This window comes from Brienomyrus brachyistius, chromosome 2 (genome assembly GCF_023856365.1).
Source record: "Brienomyrus brachyistius isolate T26 chromosome 2, BBRACH_0.4, whole genome shotgun sequence".
Taxonomy (NCBI): Eukaryota; Metazoa; Chordata; class Actinopteri; order Osteoglossiformes; family Mormyridae; genus Brienomyrus; species Brienomyrus brachyistius.
In genome coordinates this window covers 46,525,318-46,552,597 of record NC_064534.1, presented here as the reverse complement: position 1 = coordinate 46,552,597, position 27,280 = coordinate 46,525,318, and the positions used below count along the sequence as shown (strand labels likewise).

General features: G+C 42.9%; 2 protein-coding genes across 3 annotated transcripts in view; one reads left to right on the top strand and one right to left on the bottom strand.

Annotated features, from left to right (window-relative positions):
• The window catches only part of ikbkb (inhibitor of nuclear factor kappa B kinase subunit beta), a 52,452-nt gene extending 33,799 nt beyond the window's left edge, over nucleotides 1-18,653 (bottom strand). The window contains exons 1-2 of one of the 2 annotated variants that reach the window (XM_048996497.1): nucleotides 18,635-18,653; nucleotides 5,880-6,001 (exon numbers count right to left, since the gene is read on the bottom strand). In XM_048996497.1, the coding sequence (XP_048852454.1) occupies nucleotides 5,880-6,001; nucleotides 18,635-18,638 (126 nt within the window). In that variant the 5' untranslated portion in view covers nucleotides 18,639-18,653. Of the gene's footprint in view, nucleotides 1-5,879; nucleotides 6,002-6,942; nucleotides 7,318-18,634 lie in introns of those variants that run through there. The other variant, XM_048996507.1, reaches the window with a different exon arrangement.
• Nucleotides 9,667-27,066, top strand: plat (plasminogen activator, tissue). Its single transcript, XM_048996600.1, has 15 exons — nucleotides 9,667-9,852; nucleotides 17,436-17,529; nucleotides 17,882-17,924; nucleotides 18,694-18,828; nucleotides 19,345-19,455; nucleotides 20,199-20,373; nucleotides 20,756-20,847; nucleotides 20,948-21,122; nucleotides 23,386-23,471; nucleotides 23,691-23,750; nucleotides 24,031-24,226; nucleotides 24,305-24,441; nucleotides 24,816-24,956; nucleotides 25,225-25,373; nucleotides 26,185-27,066. The coding sequence occupies exons 2-15, from the start codon at nucleotides 17,467-17,469 to the stop codon at nucleotides 26,350-26,352; spliced, it is 1,731 nt and encodes a 576-aa protein (XP_048852557.1). The 5' UTR covers nucleotides 9,667-9,852; nucleotides 17,436-17,466; the 3' UTR covers nucleotides 26,353-27,066.
• Nucleotides 27,067-27,280: the final 214 nt, after the last annotated feature.

Genomic DNA, 27,280 nt, shown 5'->3' with positions numbered 1-27,280 from the left:
TACGAGAGCAGTGCGTTGGACCCCCGGTTCCGGGCCCTCCCCCATCTGAATAACAGCGAAAGGGATGTAATTTTCAACAGGCTCAAGTTAAAAGCAAAACAGATTCAGAACTAGGTATTTGTTTAAAAATACTTTGTGTGTGTGTGCCTTTTTTTTTTTTTTTAGAGTAACCAATATTTACAAAAATTGTGTGCGTGTCTAACATTTAAAATTTTTGTAACTCTGCTTGCTTCTGCAGAACCCTAGTGAAGAGGAAGGTGCAGCACCAGGCAGCCATGAACATGTAGCTGGACACTCAAAAACTGACCTGCCACAAAAAGCACATGCTGTGGGAGGTGTCTCTCCTCCATCCAAAAAGACTGCTCTTGAAGATCTCCTTGGGGATTCTTTTAGTCAAGGGGACAGCAGAACACAGCACACTGCTCAGATTGATGCAGACATTGACTTGTACCGCAAAGAGACCTCTATCTCACTCATGGCTTGTCCTCTCGAGTGGTGGAAAGACAATGCACAACGTTACCCACTGCTGTCAACCTTGGCCAAGTCATATCTCTCTGTCCCAGCAACCTCAGTCCCAAGTGAGAGGGTGTTTTCTGTTGCAGGGGACATTGTAAATGCCCAAAGATCCCAGCTTTTACCAGATAATGTTGATATGCTAATTTTCCTTAAAAAAAACCTGTCTCTGTCTGAATAAGTGAGTGAATGAGGTGAGTGTTCTCAAATACTCATTCAGCACATGGGCCAGCTGCAATACGTATGCTGCTATTTTTATTTTTTCTGAGTTTTCAAGAATACTAAATTGAAACTTTAATATTTTTGTTATTAAAATTGAAAAATTGAAGTTCCTGTCAAAGTTTACAGATAGATGGCTAATTTGTATGCCATTGATGTTCAGTGTTCATGTGAACTGTTTAATAAACACTTCTGGCACTTTTTTCAAGTCTCTTCATTAGTTTTGTTTTTCCTATTATTCAATAAATACCGTACCGTGCCATTCATACCGAGGTATTACCGTACCGTGAAGTTTTGATACCGTTACATCCCTAAAAATGATTATGACTGGCTTGGAGAGTATATACAGAGTGCATGCAAAATCAGCAGCGGTGAACTTAACACTGTTTTTTTAAAAACATATACAGTAAAACCTAGGATTGTGAGTAACTTGGTCTGCGAGTGCTTTGCAAGATGAGCAAAAAATTTTCATAAATTTTAACTTGATAAACAAGCGAGGTCTTGCAATACAAGTATTACATATACGCTTTGTCTGCCGAGCATCACGTAATCACAACTGAGCCGATGTTGCTTCTCTCTCTCACGCTGCGGGATTGTGGGTAATTGTGTCCCATGTTTGTTTTTGTGGGCGTGCCTCACTCGTATAGACAAAATTTAGTAGAAAAGCACCACCTGAATAAGGGCGCAGCAGTGTGAGCAATGAATCTGTTTAACGACAATGTAATGTCACATTTCTGAGAAATCGAAAAGGAGGCAAAAGCAGCTGTCATTGGATAGGTTCCTTGTTAAAGTCATACAAAAAGAAAAAGATTCCAGTGAGCCAACAGATAGCAGTGATTCCGTTAGTTATAGTGAAGGTCGTCCTCCCTCACACCATCCACGATTCTTTTCAAATGTAAAGTGCAGGTTAATTTTTTTATATTAATTTTTTTATACAAATTTTTATATGAACATTTTTGGGTGATGGAACGAATCATCTGAGTTTCCATTTTTTCTTATGGGAAAATTTGCTTTGATATACAAGTGCTTTGGATTACAAGCATGTTTCCGGAACGAATTATGCTCGCAAACCAAGGTACCACTGTACTAGATAATCTGTAAAAGGAACAATCATTGAAATTCCAAAGTTTGCCAAGTTTAGTTTCCTGTGACAGATTAAAAACGTTTTAGCGAAAATTATTGATGGTCTCAACCCAGCTATTATGGTCCTTGCAATGTGACAACTGTATGTGCATAACATGCAATGTCCAAATTCTCACTGCACATCCTACAGACCTGTGAGCTTTTTCACTTTATCTGTTCATGTGTCAGTGTGCTGGAGAAGACCTATTTCACTGGCGCCTCCAATCAGTCAAATTCCGGACCCCTTGACCTCATAGGGAGTGTCATTCTCTCAGTTAGACCTCACTGATTACTCCTTTTGAAGGACTGAGGTTTCACCTCCTGGCATTTATGCATAGCAGGAGGGTTATCAGCAGCTCCTCCACCCCCCCACTGAGCCCCAGTATCCTGGTTACAGGGCTCTGGCCAGCGTCTCCTCGTCAAGGAATGCTGTCACTCTCCGAGGAGTCAGTAACACAGAGCAAAATAAACCAGCAGAGTCTGGCAGCAAGATTAAACCCATATACCAGGTTTCAGATGTTAACAACCCTTTATCCACCAAGGCTACTGTAAGTCAAAACTTAACTTAGAGGACGTGATGAAGGCCAGCCGCCCATAAGTGAGCTAACATTATAACCTCCATAATTATGCGTCACAAATGTTTCTAAGCCAAGTCCTTTAGTTACAGTAAATGAGTCTCATGTTACTTTTTTCCTGCAAATCCAACTCACAGGCTTTACAGCTGCAGGAAGCGTGTGGCGGAAACCAGCTGGCAGCACAGACACTGCCTGGAAGCAGCAGCTCATACAGTGCCCAGATGCCATTCCGCCCTGGCGCTTCCATCACCCCAACTGGGAGGCACTGTCCTGCTCTGCTGTCATGCCTGCCCCTGACATTCAGTGACAAGTCGGAAATAACACAGAATTAAAAAAGGATGCAGGCTGGCACCCCTTCTGCCATTTTTATGATCCTCTCATGAAACACAATGACTACAGTCCTCACCCTTCCATCACTCAACATAGTGTGCTTAAGGGGAACCTTTTCCAAGCTGGTGCAGGTCACCTAAAGGCTGTCTGCTGTTTGTACTCACTGGAAATCATTCCGGGAAAATTAAAGGTGACCTCTTATGCTTTTCCATTTTTTCCCCTTTCCTTCAGTGCATTTTATAGCTTTATGTGCATGTAAATGGTCTGCAAAGTCTTAAGGCCCAAAGTACACACCAAACGGAGTAACACTCACCACAGAAACCACTCTTCTCTAATCTGCCTGAAACATCTCGTTGGAATTCCTACCCTAACTTCTGTGACATGGTGAGGTCACCTTGTAACACAATCCTTATTGACTGCCTACCTAGAACTATCTGTCTGCAGACTAAAAGATGGGCGGGACATGCAGGGCAAGCTAACCAATGAGAGCACACTGGACTCATCAGAAGTGGAGCGTAAAGCTCTAACTGAGCATTTCAAACAGAGGGTGAATAGAAATATATGCCTGAGAAAAAAAATGTGTTTTTGGACCACTGAAGCATGTTAATCCATTCTAGTAGTCCCCAAAAAGGAAATTATGAACTGTGAAAATGAGCATAATTGGCCCCCTTTAACAAAGGGATGGAAACACCAGCCAAGGAAATGAATGTCAACTTAACACTGATTGAGAAGAGACCCAGAAACTGCACTTGTGTGATTCAAAATTTTACAGGCTGGCTGGTGCTATAGAAACTGAAACAACGTATTAAAATCCAGGTACTTAATGTAGCACAGACATGCATCTGACCAAAATACAGCATATACTGGGATTTTAGCTACATCAGCATGAGTAGTGTGCAGTTTAATTTACAGTACTGAGCAAATTTTCTTTGGCTGCCTTAGATTTTAGGTTTAAATGATCTTCATGTTGGCATGGTGGTGCAGTGGTTAGCACTGTTGCCTCACACCTCTGGGACCCGGGTTCGAGTCTCCACCTGGGTTACATGTGTATGGAGTTTGCATGTTCTCCCCATATCGTCGTGGGGTTTCCTCTGGGTATTCCAGTTTCCCCACACAGTCCAAAAACATGCTGAGGCTAATTGGACTTGCTAAATTGCCCGTAGGAATGCATGTGTGAGTGACTTGCATGTGAATGTGCCCTGCGATGGGCTGGCCCCCCATCCTGGGTTGTTCCCTGCCTCGTGCCCATTGCTTCCGGGATAGGCTCCGGACCCCCCGCAACCCAGTAGGATAAGCAGTTTGAAAAATGGATGGATGGATGGATCTTCATGTTAGTGTAAAAATATGCTATTATGCCTGTCAAAGCATGCTATCCTAGCCATTTCAAAACCTTTTCTAAAATCACTTCAGTATTTGGCAGCAAACATCCACACACTCATATTTTTTTACTTGATCACTAGCATGCCTTGCATAGCTAATCAATTTTAAAAATTACATTTTTAGACTAAATAATTAAGTGAGCTGGCAATAAAATTTAAGAAATACATGGAATGGCTGAGGTGCCCCTCAAGAGAGGATTGGGAACCAAAGTGATGTTCATCTAGCCATCCAGCAAGACACTGTAATTTTTTGGAGAACAGGAGAAATTCTTACTAGTTTTTATTGTGTTACTCTTCATTTGCATATGTTCAAATGCTAAATTGTGCTTTTTGTTCTGAGCAGAAGTGCACTTACTACCCAGATAAATAGCTTTAGCCATTTCTTTGGACTGCCCAAGACTTTTGCACAGTATTGTATGCATTTCAGAAAATGGAGGCTAAGTGCCTGGTTGTGAGAGGGGAACTTAATTCACTTAATTCAGTAACGACTGCGCTACAGGATGGCATCTGTAAGCACAGCTCTACAAAGGCTGTGGGAAACTGACACAAGGAGGGGGAAGTGCTGAAGAATCAGGAACTGGCTAGGAATAGTATACCTAAGAGCAGGAAGTACACATGAACACGACAGTTAGCATCCTGTGAGTATGCATGCTGTCACATGAGCACTGCCCATTCCAAACCGAGCAATGACATCACAGGAAAAATGGGTATTTGTACCTGAAGTCATTGATTTCCTGTAACTAAAGACACAAAGTTTGAAGTTTAGAGATGTAGTTGAATCTCTTAACTTCTGACTGCAAAAATAATGTATAAAGCAAGAAATGTTTTGCTCCCTGGTAACTTACAAAAAACATTATTAAACAATATGAAAAGTTACGAATGATGAGGAAACTCAATAAGCCATTTGCTCATGCCACTTTGAAGAAAACATGTATAATCGGCCTGTGGGGTCAATTTATGGAATAGATTGGAACGCAGGACGAATAACTATAAATCAATTCCAACATTTCTGAGTTGAATGTATTAAAATTAAAGTTTGTGTTAATATATGGTTTTATGATGTTTATGTTGTTGTTATTTATATGAATTATACTTATATATAAATAATATTTGTAACTACTAAGACACAAACAGGAAAATATGAGTCATGAGCTATTTGTAGGAGTTAAGTTTGACCTCACCCTACTTGTTTTCAGACATTTTTCTTTCAGTTTTTATTTGGTTGGAGTTTGGTATTGGTGTTCAGTTTGAATCTGGCTGTATTGTACTAAACTAAAAGTAAACTTTTGACATTTTTTGTAATTATTTAGGAAGCAGAAAAGATCAAACTACAATTCTTACAGTATTGGATGACATGCCAGTATTGCTTAAATAATTCCACAGATGATATTTCTGTCAAAAGTTCTGAAGCATTTACAAAGAGTATGCATTAAAAATGCAACACTAACAATCACATACAGCTGCAAAATGTAGTTTAAAAAGACATACCAATAAAATTATATTATTAATGCATTGCAGAATGGATAAATGTCCATACACAAGTCCTGCCTTTTTGATTCCACAATATCCTGAATCACAGTATGACTGAGGCTCTCATTCTGACACAGTTATTTAGTCACACTGAAGCTATAAGAGTAAGACTGACGACTACAAGCCTGAAGCTGTTCACTTTAGGAGAGCAACAGTGGAGCCATCACAGTGAAAAGGACAGCAACGGCAGAGTGAGGTCTGCTTTCGGTACCTTGTTCTGCCAGCGTGTGACAAAGCCAAACCCTCCGGTTCCAAGGCGCTCCTTCAGCTCCCAGGGGCCACAGACTTGAGGCTGCAGGGGCGGTACGCGGTTCATGCTGCTGCTGACAGAGCCTGGAGGGGAGGGCAAGGTGACAAGTTTTAGATGTTTCAAAAAAACTGTCCAATACGAAGGCTCACCCTGACCTCACGCCTCCAAGGCTGCGGGTTCAACTCACACCCCCCGAGTCTGTATGTGTGCAGTCTGCATGTCTTCATGCTGGTAAGTTTTTTCCCCACAATTAAAAAAACTTGACATTACGTGAAATGACATCTTTAACTGCCTTTTGTGGGTCTTTTTATTTAATACCACATTTATAAAATATGTATTTAAAATGAAAGCCATCCATCGGAATCCTGTTTTGGTTGGCTATGACTATCCCTGGAACAATGGGTGAGGTTTAAAAAAAACCATGTGATTCTTGCCTAGACGACCATGGGCAGGCAGGTAGAGCTCACTCTGTGATCAGGTGTCCTGAAATATCCAGACCTCTCTTAAGAGCACCGAAAAATGTCTATTGATTCACAGAACCGAGATTTTGCAGAAAATGCTGTTAATGATATAAAACATTCGTGGAAGTACTCTGAAGTACACTTCGAACAGACAGACTAACATTTATCACTTTTACACTATTATTAAAGTCCCTCTTACATTAAAGTTAAAACAAATTTAGGATCAATAAGTAAAACGAAAAAAAAAAACAACTTTCATATCTTTTCAAAACATTCAAATCTGAGTGGTACCCCTTTCGTTTCTGTTGTTATTCCAAGACAGCGTGGATTTAGCTTTGCACGTTTACAGCGGTGCCGAATGATGGAAATACTATTAAGCTAAAATTATCTCTAAAACAATAATTCAACTTCAGTTATTATTCAGATAAATGCTAAGGCAAGCTTTAAACGCAGGAAATGGAAAACAAGGTAAAGAAGGGAACATCAGCTAGCACGTTATATAGTTGTGGACAGCCGCGGACCGAGGCCGGAAAGCTGTAAGCACGTTAAATTAAGGGTCTTACCTGTCTGTCACTCACACAGGTTCACTTGGTTTTATTTTTACTTTCTAACTTTCCAAGTCAATGTATATTAGTTCTCTATAAAATACAATCTCTCAGGAAAGTAGTCCCAATAAACAAACAAAATCCTGAGCCATGATCAAAACAGCTGCTTACTAATGCGAGTGATTTTGAAATGAATATTTGTTAGAAAACAACTCTATGCGTTTGGCTACCTTATAAAGTATTTGGGTAGTTACATAGAGATAATTGTGCAACTTTCTCGCTTCTCTTTAATTCTTATTAAAAATGTACACGATTGATTTCTGATCGTGGCTCGTCCAACTTCTACGAACTTCCTGAAAGTCACATTTCCCGTAGCAGAGACACTCCGAAGCGCGCTCCCGCCCACTCAGCCCAGTGCGCGCTTCCAGACCGTGCAAACTGCGCCTGCGCGATTACAGGATTTACGCGGTGTATAATAGGCTTGGATAAGCGCTGTAATAATTGCAATTGAGTATTTTTTACGTGTATAGTGAAATTAGTTTAATTCTATAGCTGCTAACACACTAATAATGGACCCTTTATTGATATATTAAGTTTAAACTAAAGTAAGTCTCTGGTCTTGTGTCAAACGCAGTATAGTCAACACCAATGCTCGAGTCTTGCATTGAGACACGCCTGTCCAAGTAAGGATAGGTCGATGACCTCTAATCAAAGGGAAATATCAAATAGTCTAAATTATCAGGTAGTTTATAAAAAAAGGTCATGCTAATCTTCATCCATCCATCCATTTTCCAAACCGCTTATCCTACTGGGTCGTGGGGGTCATGCTAATCTTATACAAATTAATTCTACTAACCCTTTGTGAGATCATTTCATGGTATAAAAAACACAGGCAGGTGTGCCAGGACTGGCCTGGACTGGGCATGGCATACTGGGGAAGGCCAGGGCCAATATTTAATCCTAGTCCAGCCCTATCAGCAAGTTTATCTTAACTAAAGACAAAAAACTAACTGGGGGGCATCTTTCAAGTGGGGGAAATCTTTCAAGTGACAGCTGTATGACCAGCAAAATTTTGTGGTACATTTTGCACTATCGTCAGTGCTGGAAAATGTGCACACAATAAAATTTGCTAAGAGTGAGGGGGTGCCTTTGTAAATCTTGAAAAGGGGCACATTCAAGACTCAGCTGGGAACAACTTTCAATTGTCCATGCAAAAGGAGCAGGTGATTCGATAACTCCCCACCTCACCCCATAAATGCCTGGGTGACAGTGATACCATCTGTAGTTTTTTTGGGCAAACTCTCCTAGAATTTCTACAGTCAGTTTAGACTGTTATACTTAAGTTATACCTTTGTGTGACAAACCAAGAACTGGTACTCAGCTTTCAACGCGCCTGTCTCAGTGTTTAGAAGGGGATTTGTGTTGTTAGTCGATCTGATATCATGTAATACAGTAGTGGTATCAGAGAACCGTGAAGATCAGATGAAGCAAGAAACTAAATCATTCTTTCTACTGTTATTTGAATGACTTACAGCTTGCTCAATTATTGTCCAATGTCTGGAATAACTCTAGAATAAATGTTGATCACTCCTGAGAAAAAATAAATTGCATTAGATACGAGTGCTGTAAACCTTTGCAACCAGTTTCCTAACAAAAATTCTGTAGAAATGGATTTTCCCACTCAGATTAATTTTCCACTGCTTGGGTATGACTGGGACTTTTTGTCTATGCATATTGCGGTTCCTTTTTACAATAACAGAATGGCAAAGAGAATGGAACCTTCCAGGCAGCATAGGGCCACATATAGTGAACTATATGGCCCCCTCAGTGACATCATTGTATTCACAAATTATTGTTATTGCTCTGATAGATTTCAATAGTTTAAATATGTTAAAGTGTTAGAAGGTTTTAGTTTGTCGCATTTGGTTTTGTTGTTTTGGTTCTTTGCGGGTCTGTGCCTTCAAACAGCGTCAGCTAACTAATGTAAACTGCTCCTGATCACAAACTTCCTGTCTCTGTTTACAGCTGGAAGGCAGCAATACAAACAATTCATGCAGCCCTTAAAATCTGCAATTATCCTTACAGGAACAGAAGATCTTATTTGTAGCATGATAAGCTACCCCTTATCACACAGAGGCTATGGGCACAAGGCAGGGAACAACCCAAGATGAGGTGCCCATCCATTACAGAACACGCCTATTGGCAGTTTGATAACTCCAATCAGCCTCAGCATGTTTTTCGACTGTGAGTGGAAAACTGGAGTAACTGGAGAAAAATCCATGACAACAAGGGGAGAACAAGCAAACTCCACACACATGGAGAGACTTGAACCCTGGTCCCAAAGGTGTGAGGTCCCCTATTAAGGATTGTGGGGTGTCTATGGGCAAGAGGCAGGAAGGTTTTCTCCATCATTCGATGAAGAAAGAATGTAATTACAATACCCCACTTAATGTTTAATCTGAGAACATGTAAAAATCCCAAAAGAGAAGCTTTAACCTAAACACACCAATATCACCACTAAAAGGAATGACTGTCAAAATACTCTAGTCCCCTTCTCTTAATTAACTATCGTTCGTTTAGCACATTAAATCGTATAGTAGTTTATGCTGCCTAGCTAGGATGGATTGTTGGACGATGTGTGCAGTGACTATGCTCCTAGATATGTATTACCTCATGTAGGGTGTTATCGATGCAAGACAATGGTATCAAAAATAGTGAATGATGCCAAAATCTATAACTCCCAGAACCGTATCCTGCCCAGCGGTGCCGGCGCCGTGGACCTGCCTCTTCCGCTGATCAACACGAAAGGCATATATAACAGACGGATTCAGTAGAGAAATCAGCAATCTCACTCGAGTACAGACGCGGGGATTTAGAGGGACGGCATTCGAGCACAAACGGAATCAGAGCAGGATCTCCTTTAAAGAGGTAAAGGCAGAAGATAATAACCTGCATGTCGAACCTTTAATATGCGCGGGCTGCCTCTTGTGCCGAGTTATTTCTTGGGAATGTTTACTGTCGATTTGTTGCAGATCGTCGTGCATGCGCAAATAGTCGGGTGATATTTATTGTTAAGATTAAATGCATAGAATAAACGAATTTAGCGGAAAAGTCTGTTTTAGTCGTGCATTTAGAATACATTTAAAATGCATTCTAAAGTTAAAAATTTAGCCTACTTACCTGGATGTTTAGATCAGAGTGACTATCTTAAGTAATCCAACGAGTAGGCTGGGTTAAGGGTTTAGGTTGACTAAGTTGTAGGAAGGTTATTGAGTGTGTTACCTCAAGGAAAGCGTCGTAAAGGAACATATGCAATGGGCAGTGCATGTATGCAGTGCGTGTGCGTCCGGTGCTTTACTTTTTACTTTATGCATAGTGACTATAATGCAGCACTTAAAGTAAAAAATCAATGGTAATAAATCGGTAAAATAAAAAATTTAAGCAAGTTTTTATGTGTCTAAAATACAAAGCATTGTTTAATATCCAGTACTCATTGCAGTAAGCTAAAATAAGTGTCAAAAGTATCAAGGAGAAACCCTAATTTTTATGTAATCTCCTGCTTTTTAATTTAGAAATATCGTGGATGTACAGAAATGCTGCTGTAGGTCGGTTTTGGCAGCTGTTTTGCCCCGGTTTTCCACATCTTTTGATTACAAAACGAACGTACATATTTATTCACTTTCCTTTTTGATGACTGTCCTGTAGTCCAGGTGCACCATGGTATATTCCGGTTTTAATTTAAAATTGGCCGCAGCCTAGGATGAGGCTACATTTCAGGGTGTAAAGAAAGGCTGAGCGCTCGCACTTCGGCTGGCCAGCTGAGACCCGGGTGGGGAGCCACACTTTTTATAGTTTTCATTAGTGTCCCTTTACCTGACCGTTCCGGACCAGTAATCCAAGGTTCACGAGTCTTGATGGTTATTACGGGTGGATAAGTGCAATCTCACCGTGAGGAGTGGAGGCGTGTGAGAAGTTCTTTCTTTTTTGTAAGATTAGTCGCCTTGGTCACCACGGCGACAGTCACGCTGATATTTCTTGTCTAAGGCGGATTTCTGCAAAACACCTTGTGGTGTTAAACCACAAAGCCTGAAATCGCCCCGAGAATGCGATATCCTAACGCGAAGATATTGCCCTAAGCTGTCTTGACAATCCCCAAGCAGTGTAATAAGGATCGGACATTCTTTGGTGCTTGCTCATCTGTGTTACTGTGCTGACCTCATCACTGCCTTGCGACACTGCTTTCTGTACCTCAGTTAAGACTTAAAGGCTAATGCAGGAGCATCTATCGCTGAACAGAGTTGCTGTCATGCTCAGATGGAATGTATTAAGGGAGAGGATACTTTTGCTTAAATTAAAAGACGTTAGACTGAGTAGTGCATTGCGAAATCTGTCTGTTAGTAACAAACTTGTTTTTGGAGTTATACCAATATTCCAGCTGCTTGTATGCACATGTACGTTCATGTACTTCCGCATAATTTCCCATAATTTTGTTTTGTACAGTAATTTTGTCAGTCTGTTAACTAGAGGGGGATTGAGGATTGGGGTGTAGTTTTTAGAAACCGTGGTTAGAATTTTTATTTTGGGTTCTAAACCATCCCCAGACTTTTAACAGACTTTTAAATCTTTGTTGGGCTCATCAAAATGAAGAACAAAATGTTTTCCCAGGCACATTTCCAGAGATTTTCCTTATTTTTTATGTTTAATTTGTCCTCTTTAACCCCAATCTGCCACTAACCATTCACTGTCTGTGCTGATCCTTCACTTTATTGCCCAGATCTGTGTAACATGCAGTCTGAGAGAGAAACCACTCTCTAACCAGCTGTCTGAAACCAGATGCTTTTTTTCCTTCCTGCTGCTCTGGTCTGTCAGACTGGACAACTTTGTACACTTCACATTTCCAACATTCTCACATTTCACAGAGGAACAGTTTCAACATTTTCAGTCTCTGATAACAAATCCGAATATGAACGGACATAAAGCTGCTGCTGTGTTTCTGCAATAATACACATTAATCTCAAGGTTTCCTTCTTCCTCCTTGGCGGCTAAAATGTTAAATACCTTTCTTTCTAAAATTCCCAAGGCCATTGCTTAACTTGGAGTATTAGTTTTCTGTGTTGTTTTCTGGTAGGTGATAAGAATTATACCTTGGTAAAGTAATAATTGCTTTTTAATTCAAACAGAAAAATGCAGGAGTTATTGTTAACAAAGAGTTCTAATATAGCATCTCCTTACTTCATTGCAATTTCCTACCTCCACAGATAAAGTCGCTTTAAAAAAATAATAAAAAATAGTCCCAGCCTTTCCTGGTCCACAAAAAGTACAAATTTACTCTCCAGAGAGAGAGAGATTCTCTCTGAAAGGTGCCGCCGGATATGGAGAGTTGCCCAGTGTGACCCCCCCCCATCTCCGTTGCTTGGTGAGTCACCCTGGACGACTTGACTAACGCTAAACACGCCTGCTAGCCTTTGCTTGTGCTGTCAGCACTTTTATATTATTCCGGCCCCTCAGACCAGCCCGACCTCCTGGGGATGTGTCCTTCACAGGACAGCAAAGGCAGGGATATTGGCTGGAGTTTGCGAGGCGAATGTGGGCCGAGATGCCATAGGCTGCTCGTCAGACGCCACCAGTCATCTGTTGCTGTGACGTGCTGCTGGTTTTAAGGCGAGAGCTAAAGTGCAAGGGGGAGGGAGAGAGGTCAGCTGGGGCGGTGCCAGGAGCCGTCCTCATTGGGTCACATTTTCAATTATATTTGTCCACTCCACAAGCTCTGCAGGAGAGTGAACTCCCCCCTCCCCCTCCTACACACCCTCTGCACAACCATCTCCTTTCTTCCCTCTCTAGCTGAGTCACGCTCTTTATAATGGCAGACAGTGACAGAATGGGGGCCAGCTGAGGGGGCTGCATCCACAGGCGGGCTCTGCTGTGCACAGAGATAGTGCTGTGTGTCTGCTGGTCACCTGCATGCCCCCAGCCCTGCCCCTCAGCGCTGCCCCCCAGCCCAGCGCTGCTCCATTTGGGGCTTTTGTGTGTGTGCTATCCAGTGACTGTAACTGAGAAATGAAATGATGATACTTTATTTGCCATTTGCGCAAAAATGGATAAATTTACAGTGTTACCCCTACCATTATATTAGGGGGGTGCCCCCCCCCTTGAAGGTCAAGTTAATTTTATTTAATTTTATTTTCTATATAGCGTCAGATCACAACAGCCATTTAAGGTTGCACACAGGTGAGCACACTCCCACCAGCGGACAGAGAGCGCGCATCGGAAAATATGTTGCATCAACCACCTGAAAAGCAGACAAAAAATATCTGCGTTTTTTAAAAATATAAAACATAAAAATGTGTATTTTTATATTGCCTGTTGTCATTAAAAGAAACACATGAACACTATGAATCCGGCTGGGGTTCACCTGCCCCCCCAAAAGCTATAAACCAATGGGAAACACTTTAGTTTTGCATATCCCATCTTTCTCTCCTTTGAGACGTGCACACATACGAAAGCTGATTTTATGCCTGTCAGTGTGTCAACTTGGCCATTTCAAAACCCCTCCTGAAGTCAGCCCAGTATTTGCAGTGATCATCCAATACACCTGGGTATTTGGCGACCACTGGCACACCATGATTAGATAACCAATACCTCATGATGTTATTTTAAACAATTGTGTTATGTGACCTGGCAGTGAAATTTAAGCAATACTTGGAATGGCTGTGGTGCCCCTGAGGAGAGGTTTGGGAACCAAACTGATACTGATATCGTATTAGATGGATAAAGTGACTTTTTGGAGAACAGAAACTGTTCATTTGTTTTATTTTAATGTTTAATTGGCTTCTTCTTTTTTCTTTGATTGCCTTTTACTTTTGCACAGTGCTGTGTGTGTGTGTGTGTGTGTGTGTGTGTGTGTGTGTGTAACTGGCCAGTGTGAAGCTTGGGTCAGGGTCAGCTATTTGCCTAGTGCTCCTGGAACATTACTGAGTGTTAAGGACCTTGCTCAGGGTCCATCCGGGATGTAACTATTCTGCTGAGGTGCAGGATCTGCCTGGGTGACCTTCTGAACCAGGCACAGATGCTTAACCCACTGGGCCATGCACTGTTAGGTCAGAGCTTGTACTTCTGTCATCCCCTCTGCCTCCAATTTTGGCACAAAGCTGTTACCTCAGCTTAGTTACCATGGAAAGTTTTCGTGCTCTAGTTCTGCAGCTGTATTTTGTGAGCCGTGTTGATGCCTCCGTTTCTGTTTGTATTTATCTCCCAGCCCAAATGGATCATGGGGCCTCTGGCTCATGGGCGCCAGCAAACTCCCATGGCAATTAAGATGGAAGGGTGGTGTCCATCCTGTATGTCCTTCCACCAGCCCAAAGCTGTAAAGTCAGACATGATGGTGCGTTCGTTTTTCTCTCAGAACTCAGAAATTCCGAGTTGAGTGATATCACGTCCAACAATCTCCCGTTCGAGCTACCACATCTCGGAACAAACATGGCTGCCTCCATGAATACGCTGCTGTGTGTTGTTGCTTTATATTTTAGCAGTTTTGGAGTAAGACTTTTTTCCGAGATACAAACAAACAAGAAACACGAACTAGTCAAACCACATTAAAAGCTTTAGAAAATATCTTGGTACATTCATAGCGATATCCTTTTTTCGAGAGGCAAACTACACACAAACCAAAGACACTAACAAGTCTGGTAAAAATCTGATATTGCATGCTAGAATACTGTTTACGGTCACGATATGGTATTCTCTAAATCGAAAACGTGCAATTACATTTATAACTCAATACATTTAGCAAAAAACATTTTTAAAGATTTATAAAATAGAATTACTGTTGAGTGTGTAAGCCGCCATGTTGAAATTTCGTCACAGGGGCAACTCGGACAAGAAAATTTTGTTTGACATCAACGTCATAAAAGAGGTGTGTTTCCGATAGGAAGTGACGTTTTTCGTAACGTTTTTCGTCCGAATTCCGAGTCGGAGAGAAATAATCGAACGCACCATGACTGTGGGGGAGGGGAGAGTAAGGCCAAGAAGGTAAAGAAGGAGGAGAGAAAAGAGGGACAACAAAGCTCTCCAGAAAGATGTGTGTGACAGTTAGTAACATGAAGTGAAAAACATTATTACGTTTTCTGTAAAATACACGGAAGTATCTATGTTAAAGTGTTAATTGCCTTCTGGCTTCTTGAAGAAACTATAAAATGCTAAGGACAGATGGTACTGTGGTGGGCATAAAGCACAATTCTAGGAGGTATTCATGAACAGAAAGGCCACAGGTCAGGAGAAAATTTTAGAAACAAGGTCAGTGGGAGGGCGTGCTGGATGTGAATCAGCCATGGATGGTTATTTAATGACCGTTTCACCAGTGAGCCTGCAGTCAGTGTTCACTGTCCACTTTCATTACATTTACTAATAATATATTAATAACCGTGTAGAACAGCCAGCAGACCCCACTCCCCTTATCCGGGGGAAGCGGGGGAAGTGAAACAATATACAACAAATTCTTTACAGTCTATAAAACAATCCCTGAAATTGTATTGTTTCAAAGTGTGTTATGAAGAACGATATAAATGCAATCAGTGTTTATATGAACAATAATGTCATTTACCTTTAGGCCGTCTTTCATATTTTTACATTATTTGTGAGCTTTATCTGGATCTTGAAAGCCAACAAATATAAGGTTAATTAAGTAACAGTTTAGCAGCTGCCAGGAAAGATCTATGTGAGCTTCAAAGTTGTAGCTCAATCCTGCCCTGGCAAAGCATGTGGCTTTCTAACATCAGTGATGTCGACAATGGATTTTACCTGATTCGAGAAATCAATCATTCAGTTTATTTATAAATCACATTTTAAGATGCCATATGTCAACCAGTACAGAATAGCAATATCTGCATAACAGTGAAAAGAAATGGTACTTCATAAATAACCTCATACTCCACAGCTGCAGATGACAAAAATCAGTGACCAGTATTGACTGAAGCTTCTGTTTCTAAGATATGAATTTACCAAAGCTGACCTCTGAATATCAAGTACATGATCTAGATGGTTAAGTATTTGTGGTTGAGTGTAAAAGGCTGAACTCAAATCTAAAAGAATTAAAATGGCACCATTGTCTAAGTCCAGCGAATGTGCCCAGCAGAGCTGGGTGGTATGACCGAAAATTTATATCACGGCATTTATATCGGTTTCACGGTATACGACGGTATGACTGGGCGTTTACCACATTTTACAGGATTTTATAGGACACTTTTTTTTTGTTTGTTTTACGTTGTTCCATTGTCCCCACCTTAAATATATTTTACTATTAGCCATTATGCCTATCCGCTACCTTAATGATAACATGTTGGCTAACTGCTTATAGATAAACGGCTAATGTTAAGGTGTGCGCCGTCCAAGTTAACATTTTTGATAAATGTTTAATAGTTAAGTGTTACTGGAAATTTCTCATAAAAACCAGGATGTCGGTCTTTAAGATGCTTAGGTTTGACGTGTTACTTGACTTCGTCGCCACAACTTTGTAGCACTGTTTGCATAGAGGTTTATTGACATCCTTGGCCTTTCCATGCTCGTCTGCAAAATACTTCTAAACGGCACTTTTGCGTTTTTTTTTTTTACTAAAGCAGCTTGCCAAATGCCTTCAACTACGCTATATTCGACCAACTCGGTGCGTATGTGCTAACCAACGCGCGTGCGTTCAGCGGCCATTGAGGAGGGGAGGGGCTGCGCGATTGTGAGTGAGCGTGCGTGCTCACTACCCTTCGCTGTGGTGGTGCTGTACGAAATTTGGCGAATGAGGTGAAAACATCACTGTTGGTATCAATAATGGTGAAAATGAGTATCTAATCAGAGACAAATTTTTAATATCGATTAGTGTCTGAGAATCGATTTTTGACATCCCCAGTGTCTCCTTATATTCAACTCCAGCGTCAGCTATATCTTACGTTTTTGATCGTTCACGGTACATTTTAGCGGTGCAGCAGCAGTGAAAAAGGTCCCCCCTTAAACAGTTTCCAGCTGCGGTTTTCGGTATGAACCGATATACCGCCCAACAGTAGTCAGTTGCAAGTAGAAGATGATTAGTCACTTTTTTTTTTTAAGTGCGGGAAAGCCAGACTGAAATTTATCACGGACAACAAAAGTCAGTTTCACACGTACCGCACAATCACTTCAGAATTTCTGTCCTATTTTTGGGCTTCCCCAGCAGAAAGCATGCTCATTTTTTTGTATTTTGAGAAAATATTTATATAAATACGGGAAATTTGTTTTTGCATTGTAACGTAACGAAAAATTGAAACCACGTTTAACTGTAAAACCGATACAAAATCAAAGCACGATGTATAATCACTTTAAGTATTGGGGATGTATTGGGGACTGTGATTCTGAGCTTATAGTATAACAAAATTACCAATAAAAATCCCAAACTATGAGTGAACGTGTGAGCTTGTATGTTCTTGTTGCTGCTAGCATTGGGCGGGGGGCTGTTCTTCCTGCGTGCCGCTGAAACATTATCTGTATTTCAGGAAACCTCTCCAAAGGCACCAGAAACCCACCATGACGGCCATATCTGCTGTTCTGCTTTTTGCTTCGGCGCTCTGTCTCTCCCTGGCGGACCAGGTAAACACGGCAGCCAGCCAGCGTTTTGCCTCATCTGACTGCTACTGCAGTGGTGCTTTGCGTACATCTGTCCACCCAGTTTATTTTCCTTAACCCAGTTACTAGGTATGCCTTGCAGAACAGCTTGCTATGTTTTATATTAATGGAGAATTTAACAACTTTATTGAGAATGTTGAAGTGTGTTTAAAATATATGAGAACTTGTAATGTTCTTCAGTTCTGGCATGTACATAGTTTGGGGAGTATTTTAAAACAAAACTGCACCCCGTTTGAATGGGAGAGTCACCCAGCCGGGAAGGTGTTACTCTGCACTGGGCTCCTGTACCATCACACCCACTGTCTCTGTGCCACAGGTAACATTACATCGCTTCCGGAGAGGGACTCGTCGCTACAGAGGTGAGTTTCCCCTAATCTGTCCTCACCAGGCTACTTTAATGACCATGTGAAGTTCTGTCTCTGTTTCCCCTGAGACATGTCTAGACTTTTTTAAATGGCATTTCTTGTTTGGAAACTGTTGGCTTCATCTGTGTCCCCACTGGAAACCAAATGGCCAAATCGGGCAATTCTGACACCCCTCTTTCGGCTCTGTGTGGGCTGCGCATGATTAGTGGAAACCTCAGTCAACCGTGGGTCAGTTTGACTTCATCCGAAGTGCGCATGACCTTTCAGAGGGCTGTGTGTTTTAATGCCAAACATAAAAGGAATCCCACACGGAACCTATAAGTCATTGTGGGGGACGCAGCAAATTCGACTGCTCTCTGGATTTGCCTTGCTGGCCCAAACCCACTCAGGGAAGCTTGTTTTAACTCTCAGCTGGAGGTTCCGTAGGGGAACATTTGTAATTGGAAATGTTTTTTATTTCTTACAGCTGTATGAACACTTGCTTGACCAAGGGCTTTGTTATTAATAATATTAAGCCAGAAAATGCTTTTGAGTTCATATGGCTTAAAGTTAGAGAGTTAGATCCGCCACCATCAAACGAACAAAGTATTAAAGGTCACTGATCTGAATGGAAGAATCATGGATTTATGAGGCAGCATTCTAGAACTTTCTGCTGCGTTCTCTTCTGTCCTTCATCCATCCCTTTATTGTTCATCTGTACATACCCATTCCGATGAGCACTGACCCTGTGGCGTTCCTCCATCCTGTCCTCCATCCCTGTCAGAGGTCTGTATGGACACCCTCTCCACCTCTGTCTACGCCCGTGGGGCCACCTGGGTGCGCTGGAGGGGCCTGCAGGCCGAGTTCTGCCGCTGCACATCGAGGGGAAGAGAGCAGTGTCACAGTGTCCCTGTCACCAGTGAGTGTGTTTGACACCTGCTGATTCACACTTTCATACACACACAGACGCGCACAGTGCCTGCTGTCAGTGAATGCCTGCACAGTGCTTGGGATATACACATACCTGTACCACGATGCTGGGTCAGTAAGAAATTGGTGGTCATCATATCTGGCTCTACAAGGCCTATGTCATCCCTCCATTTTCCTGACACCCCCCCCCCCATTCATGCCATTTGTCTCTCTCTGTCTGCTGTCATTCCCTGGACAAATAAGTGAGTGGCGATCCAGCCCAATGGTAAATAGTCAAACTAAAACCACAATTTTACTTTGCCATGCATGGAACCTCTGCTGTCTGAGATGCAAATGGAGTATGGGGAGGGGGCTGTTACCTTCAGGACTGGAGGTTTGAATGGAACCTCTGTTGGGGGACCTTCACAGCCATAACTGTGTAAGTTAGAGAGGCTAACTGAGATGAAAAGGAAGCAATGATCTGATACTGATTCCCATCCATCCCCCCCCCCCCCCCCCCCGGCAGCATGTTACACCCCTTACTGCTACAACGGTGGGACTTGCAAGGAGGCGGTGTACACCTCTGACTTCCTGTGCGTCTGCCAGCCCGGATTCACAGGGCTGCAGTGCGAGATCAGTGAGTACCGCCACCACTGGCGTTTAATCTAATCTAACACGACAACCACAAGCAAACTGGAAAAACAATTACTGACCCATAACTGCATGATGAAGCTTTCAAAATCATTACATGATAAATAGCTTCGTGCATGTTCTCGGGCTGCTGCTGCAAATGTTTCATGATGGACTACAGCAGGTGGAGAGGCTGAAGCTTTATAAACCTTTTTATTAGTAGTGGTCTGCTGGCACTGGTGCCCTGTTCTGTATCCTGGAAGCTAGGCCTTACCTCTGAGTGATCTCCTAGCATTACATGGCTCTGCATCTGGATACAGGAAATTAGGTCAGGCTCTGCCTTCCTTTCCTCAGTTCAATGACTCATCCCCCCCGATATGCATCATTAGGCTTGTGGTTTGGTAAAGGCTCTCAAAGACGAACTTGGTGAAGAAAAACATTGCGAAACTCTACATTATCCATTAGTGACGCATCACTCTTAGTGTGACCAAGCTCCACCCCCAGCAAATGTGCCCAGCAAAGTCATCTCTCAGACGCTATCTGGTCGAAAGCATTTCATAGTCTTAGTGACTAGAGGAACCAGTTTTGCAGAGACAAGCATTTTTGTGAAACTACTACTGTCGTTAGCAGGGATATGAGCAAAGTGATAGTACAACTGGGCGTAGATTCAAGGAAACATGACACAAATTCCGGCTGAGGCCATTTTTCATGACAAGTTCTTATTGTGACCTATTCTGTCTTGCCCATCAGACACGGCTGAGAAGTGCATCGTGGGAAGGGGGGAGAGCTACCGCGGCACGTGGAGTGTGACCCAGTCAGGGCTCAGCTGCCTTAACTGGAATTCCACTGCAGTGCAGGGCAAGAAGTTCAACGCTCTGAAGCCGAGGGCAGGAACTCAGGGTCTGGGCAACCACAATTACTGCAGGTACGCCGGGCTACAGCTGCCGTGCAGGACAGTCGTCTAATGCCAACCTGCCATTCTGCACACGGGAACCTTTCCAGTTATGTCCAGAGGGCTAATGCTGTGTCTAAATAACAGAGAAAGAGAGAATTTATTTATTTAGCACATGCTTTTATGCAACAATTTAGAGCAGAATCAGACAGTCCTTGGAGGACCAAGGTTAAGAGCCATGCTCTGGGGCCAATGGTGACGTCAATCTGAACTCAGGAGTCCTTAACACTAGCATCCTAATCCACTGAGACACACGCCACAATAAATCACATTAAATAATGTAGCACAATGAAGAGAACTACCAGCTTGGGGGTAATTAGCCAAGCTGCTGACTCGTCCTCGCTTTTGCACCCAGAAACCCGGACAATGACTCGACACCCTGGTGCTACGTCTACAAGGGGATTCAGATCGACTGGGAGTACTGCTCGCTGCCCAGCTGTCCCACAGGCATGGAGACGGCCCTCCTAACACCTGCCTCTGTACGGCAGCTTTTAGTTACCTTTGGTACAGCATTGATATTAATGTTTCAATGGTTCGACTTCTGCAGATCCAGACTTGGAATGCCTTAAGGATACGGGGAAGACCTACCGGGGTACAGCGGCACAGACGAAAACAGGCCAGCAGTGCCTGCCTTGGGATTCCCCTGTGTTGAGGAGGAAGGGGTACAATGCCTGGAGGTCCGACGCCGTGGATCTTGGCCTGGCCAGCCACAGTTACTGCAGGTCTGTACTCCCTGCGAACATCCCACCTGAGGCATATTGATTTCAGGGAGGCAGATGAATGGGGGGGATAGGTTGGCTAGGCTTAGGAGGTATTACCATACTATATACTGCGTTATTTTTGCTTGAAAATGTGCCCCCATTTCGGCAAATTTAACCTGGAAATGCCAGAATAGCATTGCTATTTAAAGTGCCGTCAAGATACCATGTATAGTGGTATAAGATCTGGATGGTATAACGGTTTTAAAAATCAGATACTGCGCAAGTCTAGTGCTGGCTGGGGTTGCAGGGGTAAAACTTCATTCCCGCTAATTTTACCACTGCTGAATAGCAGGACAGGTTTTCTGGGACATTGCGCATCACTTGTGGACGCTGCTGTCAGTCTGCGAGAGACCCTTCCGGGAGAGGTGGGATGTCTGTTTATGCATCTCTACCAAAAGGGCTAACAAATATCATAACACTCACATCTCATCTATAAAGCCAAGGCTAACATCACATCCCTAGACATCAATTAGCGTAGCCTCAGCTGATGTTCACACCCTTGGTAAAGCATTAGCATGTGCATAATTAATGTCCAAACAGCAAGGATGACTTTAGTGCTTCCACGGTTAGCATCTACATTGCCGATAAGTCATTAACACAGCCATTGCTAATGATCGTGACACCAACAAACACGTTAATCTGCACTCGTTAACGACTACACCCTTGTTACTGCGCCAATGCACAGTTAGCATGGATATTTCCAACAAACCATTAAACAGGCACAGCCAATAACCAACAAAACATTACTTCACCAAACCAGCAAAATATTAGTGTTTTGCTGGCTTAATGAGCATACCACAAATGACCTATAATGCACCCACACATCTGACATCTGCACAGCCAGCGAACTATTCCTGTACCTATAGTGGCCATCAGTAAACCACAGAGGCATGCTGGAACCCACAGCTCGTAGTATCTGCCTTTCTTGTAATGCATCGCAGTTAACTGGGAAGAAATTATTTACAATTACGAGCAGACTGGGAGTTGTTAAAAGGGAGGAACTGCCACATAAAATATGGCAAAGGAAATTAATGTTGAAAAACTGAAGGCACATTGAGACAGACCCTGCACTTCAGTGCATTGTCATATTGGCAGGCAGATGGATGCAGATGTCTCTGGGTAGCGTGCCAGGATGTCCATGGCCGCTGACTCGCCCACAGCATTTTAATTGGAAATAAGCAGCAAGCTTTAGAAGAATAACACCCGCCTTTCATTCCAGCACATATTCCCTTCGGTCCCTGTCACTTCCTCGGCTGTCCACTTATTCGGCTCCCTCTAGTCACATGGTCTCTCTCTCACTCACACACACACACACACACACACACACACAGTACTGTCTTCTGCAGTCATTAAGCCCATCACCGTGGGTAGTGGTGGCTTAATGGTTAGGGAAGCGCACTTGTAATTGAAAGATTGCAGGTTCGAATCCCCGACCAGCAAGGTACCACTGAGAGACCCTGAGTAAGGTACCGCCCCCAAGCGCTGCTCCTCTAGGTAGCTGCCCCCTGCTATCTCACAATGCCGCATATGGATTAAATGTAGAGGGCACATTTAATTGTTGTGCACTCTGTGCTGTGCAAATGATGTTTAAATGATCTTCATATTGGAGTTAAAGTGATAGTATGCCTGTTAGTGTGTGTCAGCTTAGCCATTTCAAAACTCAGTATTTGCAATGACCATCCGATACACCCATGTATTTTCTGACTCGACCACTAGCACATCTTGTATAGCTAATCAATTTAAAAAAAGGACTTTTTTTAGACTAAATAATTAAGTGAGCTGGTGGTGAAATTTAATAAATACCCAGAATGGCTGAGGTGCCCCTGAACAGAGGTTTGAGAACTGAAGCGGTGTTCATCTAACCTTCCAACTAGATATCAGTGACTTTTTGGAGAATAGAAGAGATCCTTACTAGTTTTTGTTGTTACTCTTAATTTGCACATGTTCTAATGCTAAATTGTGTTTTGTTCTGAGCAAAAGTGCACTTTTGTTCTGAGCAAAAGTGCACTTTTGTTCTGAGCAAAAGTGCACTTTTGTTCTGAGCAAAAGTGCACTTTTGTTCTGAGCAAAAGTGCACTTACTACTCAGATAAATAGCTTTAAACATTTCTTTTGACTGCCTAAGACTTGTGTACAACACTATGCGCACGCACGCACACACACACACACACACACACACACACACACAGTGGTCCTCACTCAGCAGTTTATCTCATCACCTGCAGGAACCCAGATGGTGACCTAGCGCCCTGGTGTCACGTCTACAAGGGCCTCAAGCTGACGTGGGAGTTTTGTAACATTCGCCTGTGTGGTGAGTCGCCCAGCTGTCATCACCGCGTCATGACCCTGTTTTGGCCAGGCAGGGCCAGCCGTCTGGTCCTGTGGTTCTCCAAGACCTCCTCTGTCTGGCACCAGCGCTGACTAGACTATACAACTACAGCAATGTCAGAACATTTCAAAACGGGCATCTAAAAACTCCCCATTGTTAACTGGGGGACTCATTCTTATATACCGATGTGTGTCACTGCAGAAAAACCACCGCTGGCCCCCTCCATCTCCGGAATCCATGCCCCCGCAACCATGAACAGAGGTAGGGCAGGAAGAACGTCAGGACATTCAGTGACTCGTGCTGGTGACAGTGGCATTTCAGAAACATGGAGCTACCAACATGGGCCTTGGCTTGGGTTTGGGCAGTAGTCTCTTGTGGGAGTGTCCTGTGTGTTTAGGGGGGCGAGGGTTCGGGGTAGATTTTCTCCCCACCAGTGCTGAAACCAAACCTACTCCCTTGGTTATAAGACTTACAATTTGCCACCTCCCTTACCCAGGTAAAAAATAAATGGTGCCCCTTCTGAATTCTATCTTTCGGCTAGGCACTTGTGGACTGCGGGAACAGAGAGCACTGCAGTTCCGAATCCGCGGGGGGCAGAAGAGCGACATTACTCTGCAACCCTGGCAGGCCGCTATCAGGGTGTACCTTTCGCGCCCCAAGATCTACTCATTCTTCTGCGGGGGTGTGCTGATCGACTCCTGCTGGGTGCTATCTGCAGCCCACTGCTTCTCTGAAGGGTACGGCTCAGCACTGCCTCTCGCCGTGTCTCTGCTGCTGTGCAGGCCTGGCAGCGAGTAACTCTTAGCATTGTTCAGGTATAAAGCTGAGGACCTGCAAGTGACCCTAGGAAGAACGTTCCGGCTACAGAACTCCAGCAGCGACCAGATCTTTGGCGTGGAGGATTACTGGGTACACGAGCAGTATGATGAAGCCACAGAGGACAATGACATCAGTGAGTGCAGATCACATGCAAATTTCAGACCTCAGATTGCACCAAGACATTTACTTCAGATACTCATCATATCCTGTCTTACCATCTGCCACTTTCTGCCAATTTGACAGTTGAGATTTTAATGATTGAATTTAGGCCCATTGTTTCTCAGGGGTACAACAGTAAGACCCCTTTTGGCTAAAAGACAAAGCCTTTCAACATTAGACCACTTACTGCCTTATAGTTCTATATCATTTTATCCGTATACCCATCCATCCATCTTCCAACCACTGCGCCACCCAGTGGCCAAAAAAAGCTCTGCAGGTTATGCCATAGCAACGAGTGGTTCAGCAACGAGTGGTTCAGCAACATGTGTACCCTCATCTCTTCTTCAGTGTTGCTGAAGCTGAAGAGTGACAATGGCATCTGTGCGGTCTACACCCCTGAGGTCCGACCCATCTGCCTGCCGGAGCCGGACCTAGTGCTCCCTGAATGGACGGAGTGTGAGATCTCAGGATACGGCAAAGACAAAGAATGTACGCCTAAAGTTTCGCTTAGCATTTTGTGGCTTCTTTTTAATTCTGCAGGTGCTCAACTTGAAGTTGCAAAGGACTCAGTCCTGCTTAGGTCATGTGTTGTCAATAACCTGTCAGCTTTCTCAATAAAGGATACATACAGAACATTATCTGTAATGGTGGGTGTGTGTGTGTGGTAATGAGGTTGACTTTGCCTTTCTCTGCGAGTGTGACAGCATCCCCAGGCAGACGAGCTGAGAATTGACCACTTTCCCACTCTCTCCTCCAGTCGACGCGGAATATTCCAATCAGGTGAAGAGGGGACATGTGCGACTGTGGCCCGACAGCCAGTGTCTGCCAGAGAAACTGTCCAACCGACCGGTGACCCAGAATATGATATGTGCCGGCGATACCCGAGGCCTGGACGACGCCTGCAAGGTGTGCTGACATCATTGCGTTGTATCATGATTGTATTCTAAAGCGACATCCTTCCACTTCTGCCAGCTGAATCGACCATGTTATATGAAGACATTTACACAAAATGCACCCATATACCATCCATTATTGCTGTATTCTTTCCATTATTTCATGCTATAGCAATTGGCCTCAATATAAGAGGGTTACCAGTCACTCTCAAGTCTCACGCAGTTAATTCTCATTAAGCATGTGATTCTCATTAAGCATGCAGCCTGGGTGGGCGACGCTGGCTAACGCTGATGGGCTCGGGATCAGGGCACCCTGCTCATTACAGCACTCAACATGACAGAGGGGATTCCTTTAACTGGATAAAGAAGTGGAATCAATAATTATAATCAATGCATCATCAGTAAAACATCTTTTGTAAGCATTGTGAACTAATTCAAATTAGAGTAGAATATAGCACGATATAAATATTTAGGAATTTTGAATACTATAAATATTGTACCCCAAACAAATGGAAAACATGTTCGTGGTCTTCGTTTTTGTTGGGGATTCCCTAAGCACATCCGGAACATTTAAACGGTTTTGATTTTTGTTGCCACATGTCTGGATGGTGCGTGAGCCCTCCGATGGGTTGGCACCCCGTCCTGGGTTATGTCCTGCCTGGTGGCTGCTGTTCCAGACCCCTGCAACTCGTATACTACCAAGCGAGATAAAAGACAGATGGATGGAAAAAATGAAATGACTCAATAGGTTGGACACCTCTGTTATAGGTCCTGAAGTAAGGCAATAAACGTGTAACCTTGTTTACCTCTTTCTCATTCCACAGGGTGATTCTGGGGGCCCCCTTGTCTGCCCAAAGGATGGACGTCTGACCCTGCTAGGCATTGTAAGCTGGGGCGATGGATGTGGAAAGAAGGATGTCCCGGGAGTGTACACGCGTGTCACGCGCTATGTCAGCTGGATCACCAACAAGATGCAGGCCAACAGTAACTAGGATGGGCTCTTGACTGGACTCAGACCCTTGTTATTCCAACTTGGTTAAGAACAAGCAATTGAATTCACGTAGGTGCAAGAATTACCAAAGAGAACTAATACATAAAACAAATAGGAATATAATTATATTCAGATAAACACTGCAAATTTTAATGATGTTTTTTTCCCCTGTAGACAAAAAAAAAGTATATAATGTTTAAACTTTTATGGGCACATAAGTTTGTATGTAAGAAAATGTTTTTATAATGCGTGGTTTTTAACGATTTTTGACAAAGTTTTTCCAGCAATTTTTTTTTTTGTTTTGAAGCAGGTTTTGTAAATTTGTTTTGTGTTGCGTACTAATATGGCTGAGACCTGGAACGCTGAAAGTGAAAGTCTGCTGGCAGAGAATCTGCAGCCGTAAGCTAATCCCACAGGGTTTGTGTGCATGGGGTTGACCCCAGTGTTATGCATTTGTAAATAAACATTAGGAGAAGCGGCTATGTTTGTATTTAATGTAGACATGACTTTAAGATCGTAATTACTGACCTCACCGATGCAAATCTTTGCTGGTGGTGTGAATGTGTGTATAATCCTCATGACAACATGATTTAAGGTATTTTTGTGTTTTTTTTTTATTACTATTTATCTATTTATAGACCGTAACTTTTGCTTTTTTAAAATAGGAAATACATTAACCTCTCTATTTAAAAATAAACATTTTATAACAAACAAACTGGCTGTAATATTTCTTGCACACAGACATCCTTCCTTTTTGCTTTACCCCCAGTTCTTACCCATACGTGTGAGTGGGGATTCTGATGATGAAAGCAACATTAACTCTTACTTTCAATATGTATTTAAGTTAAGTACCATTGGTACTTGCAGTCCTGTTTATCTATTTTTGTTGTGCTTGATTTACTGCTAAGTTGCTAGACCAGGGGAGCCCA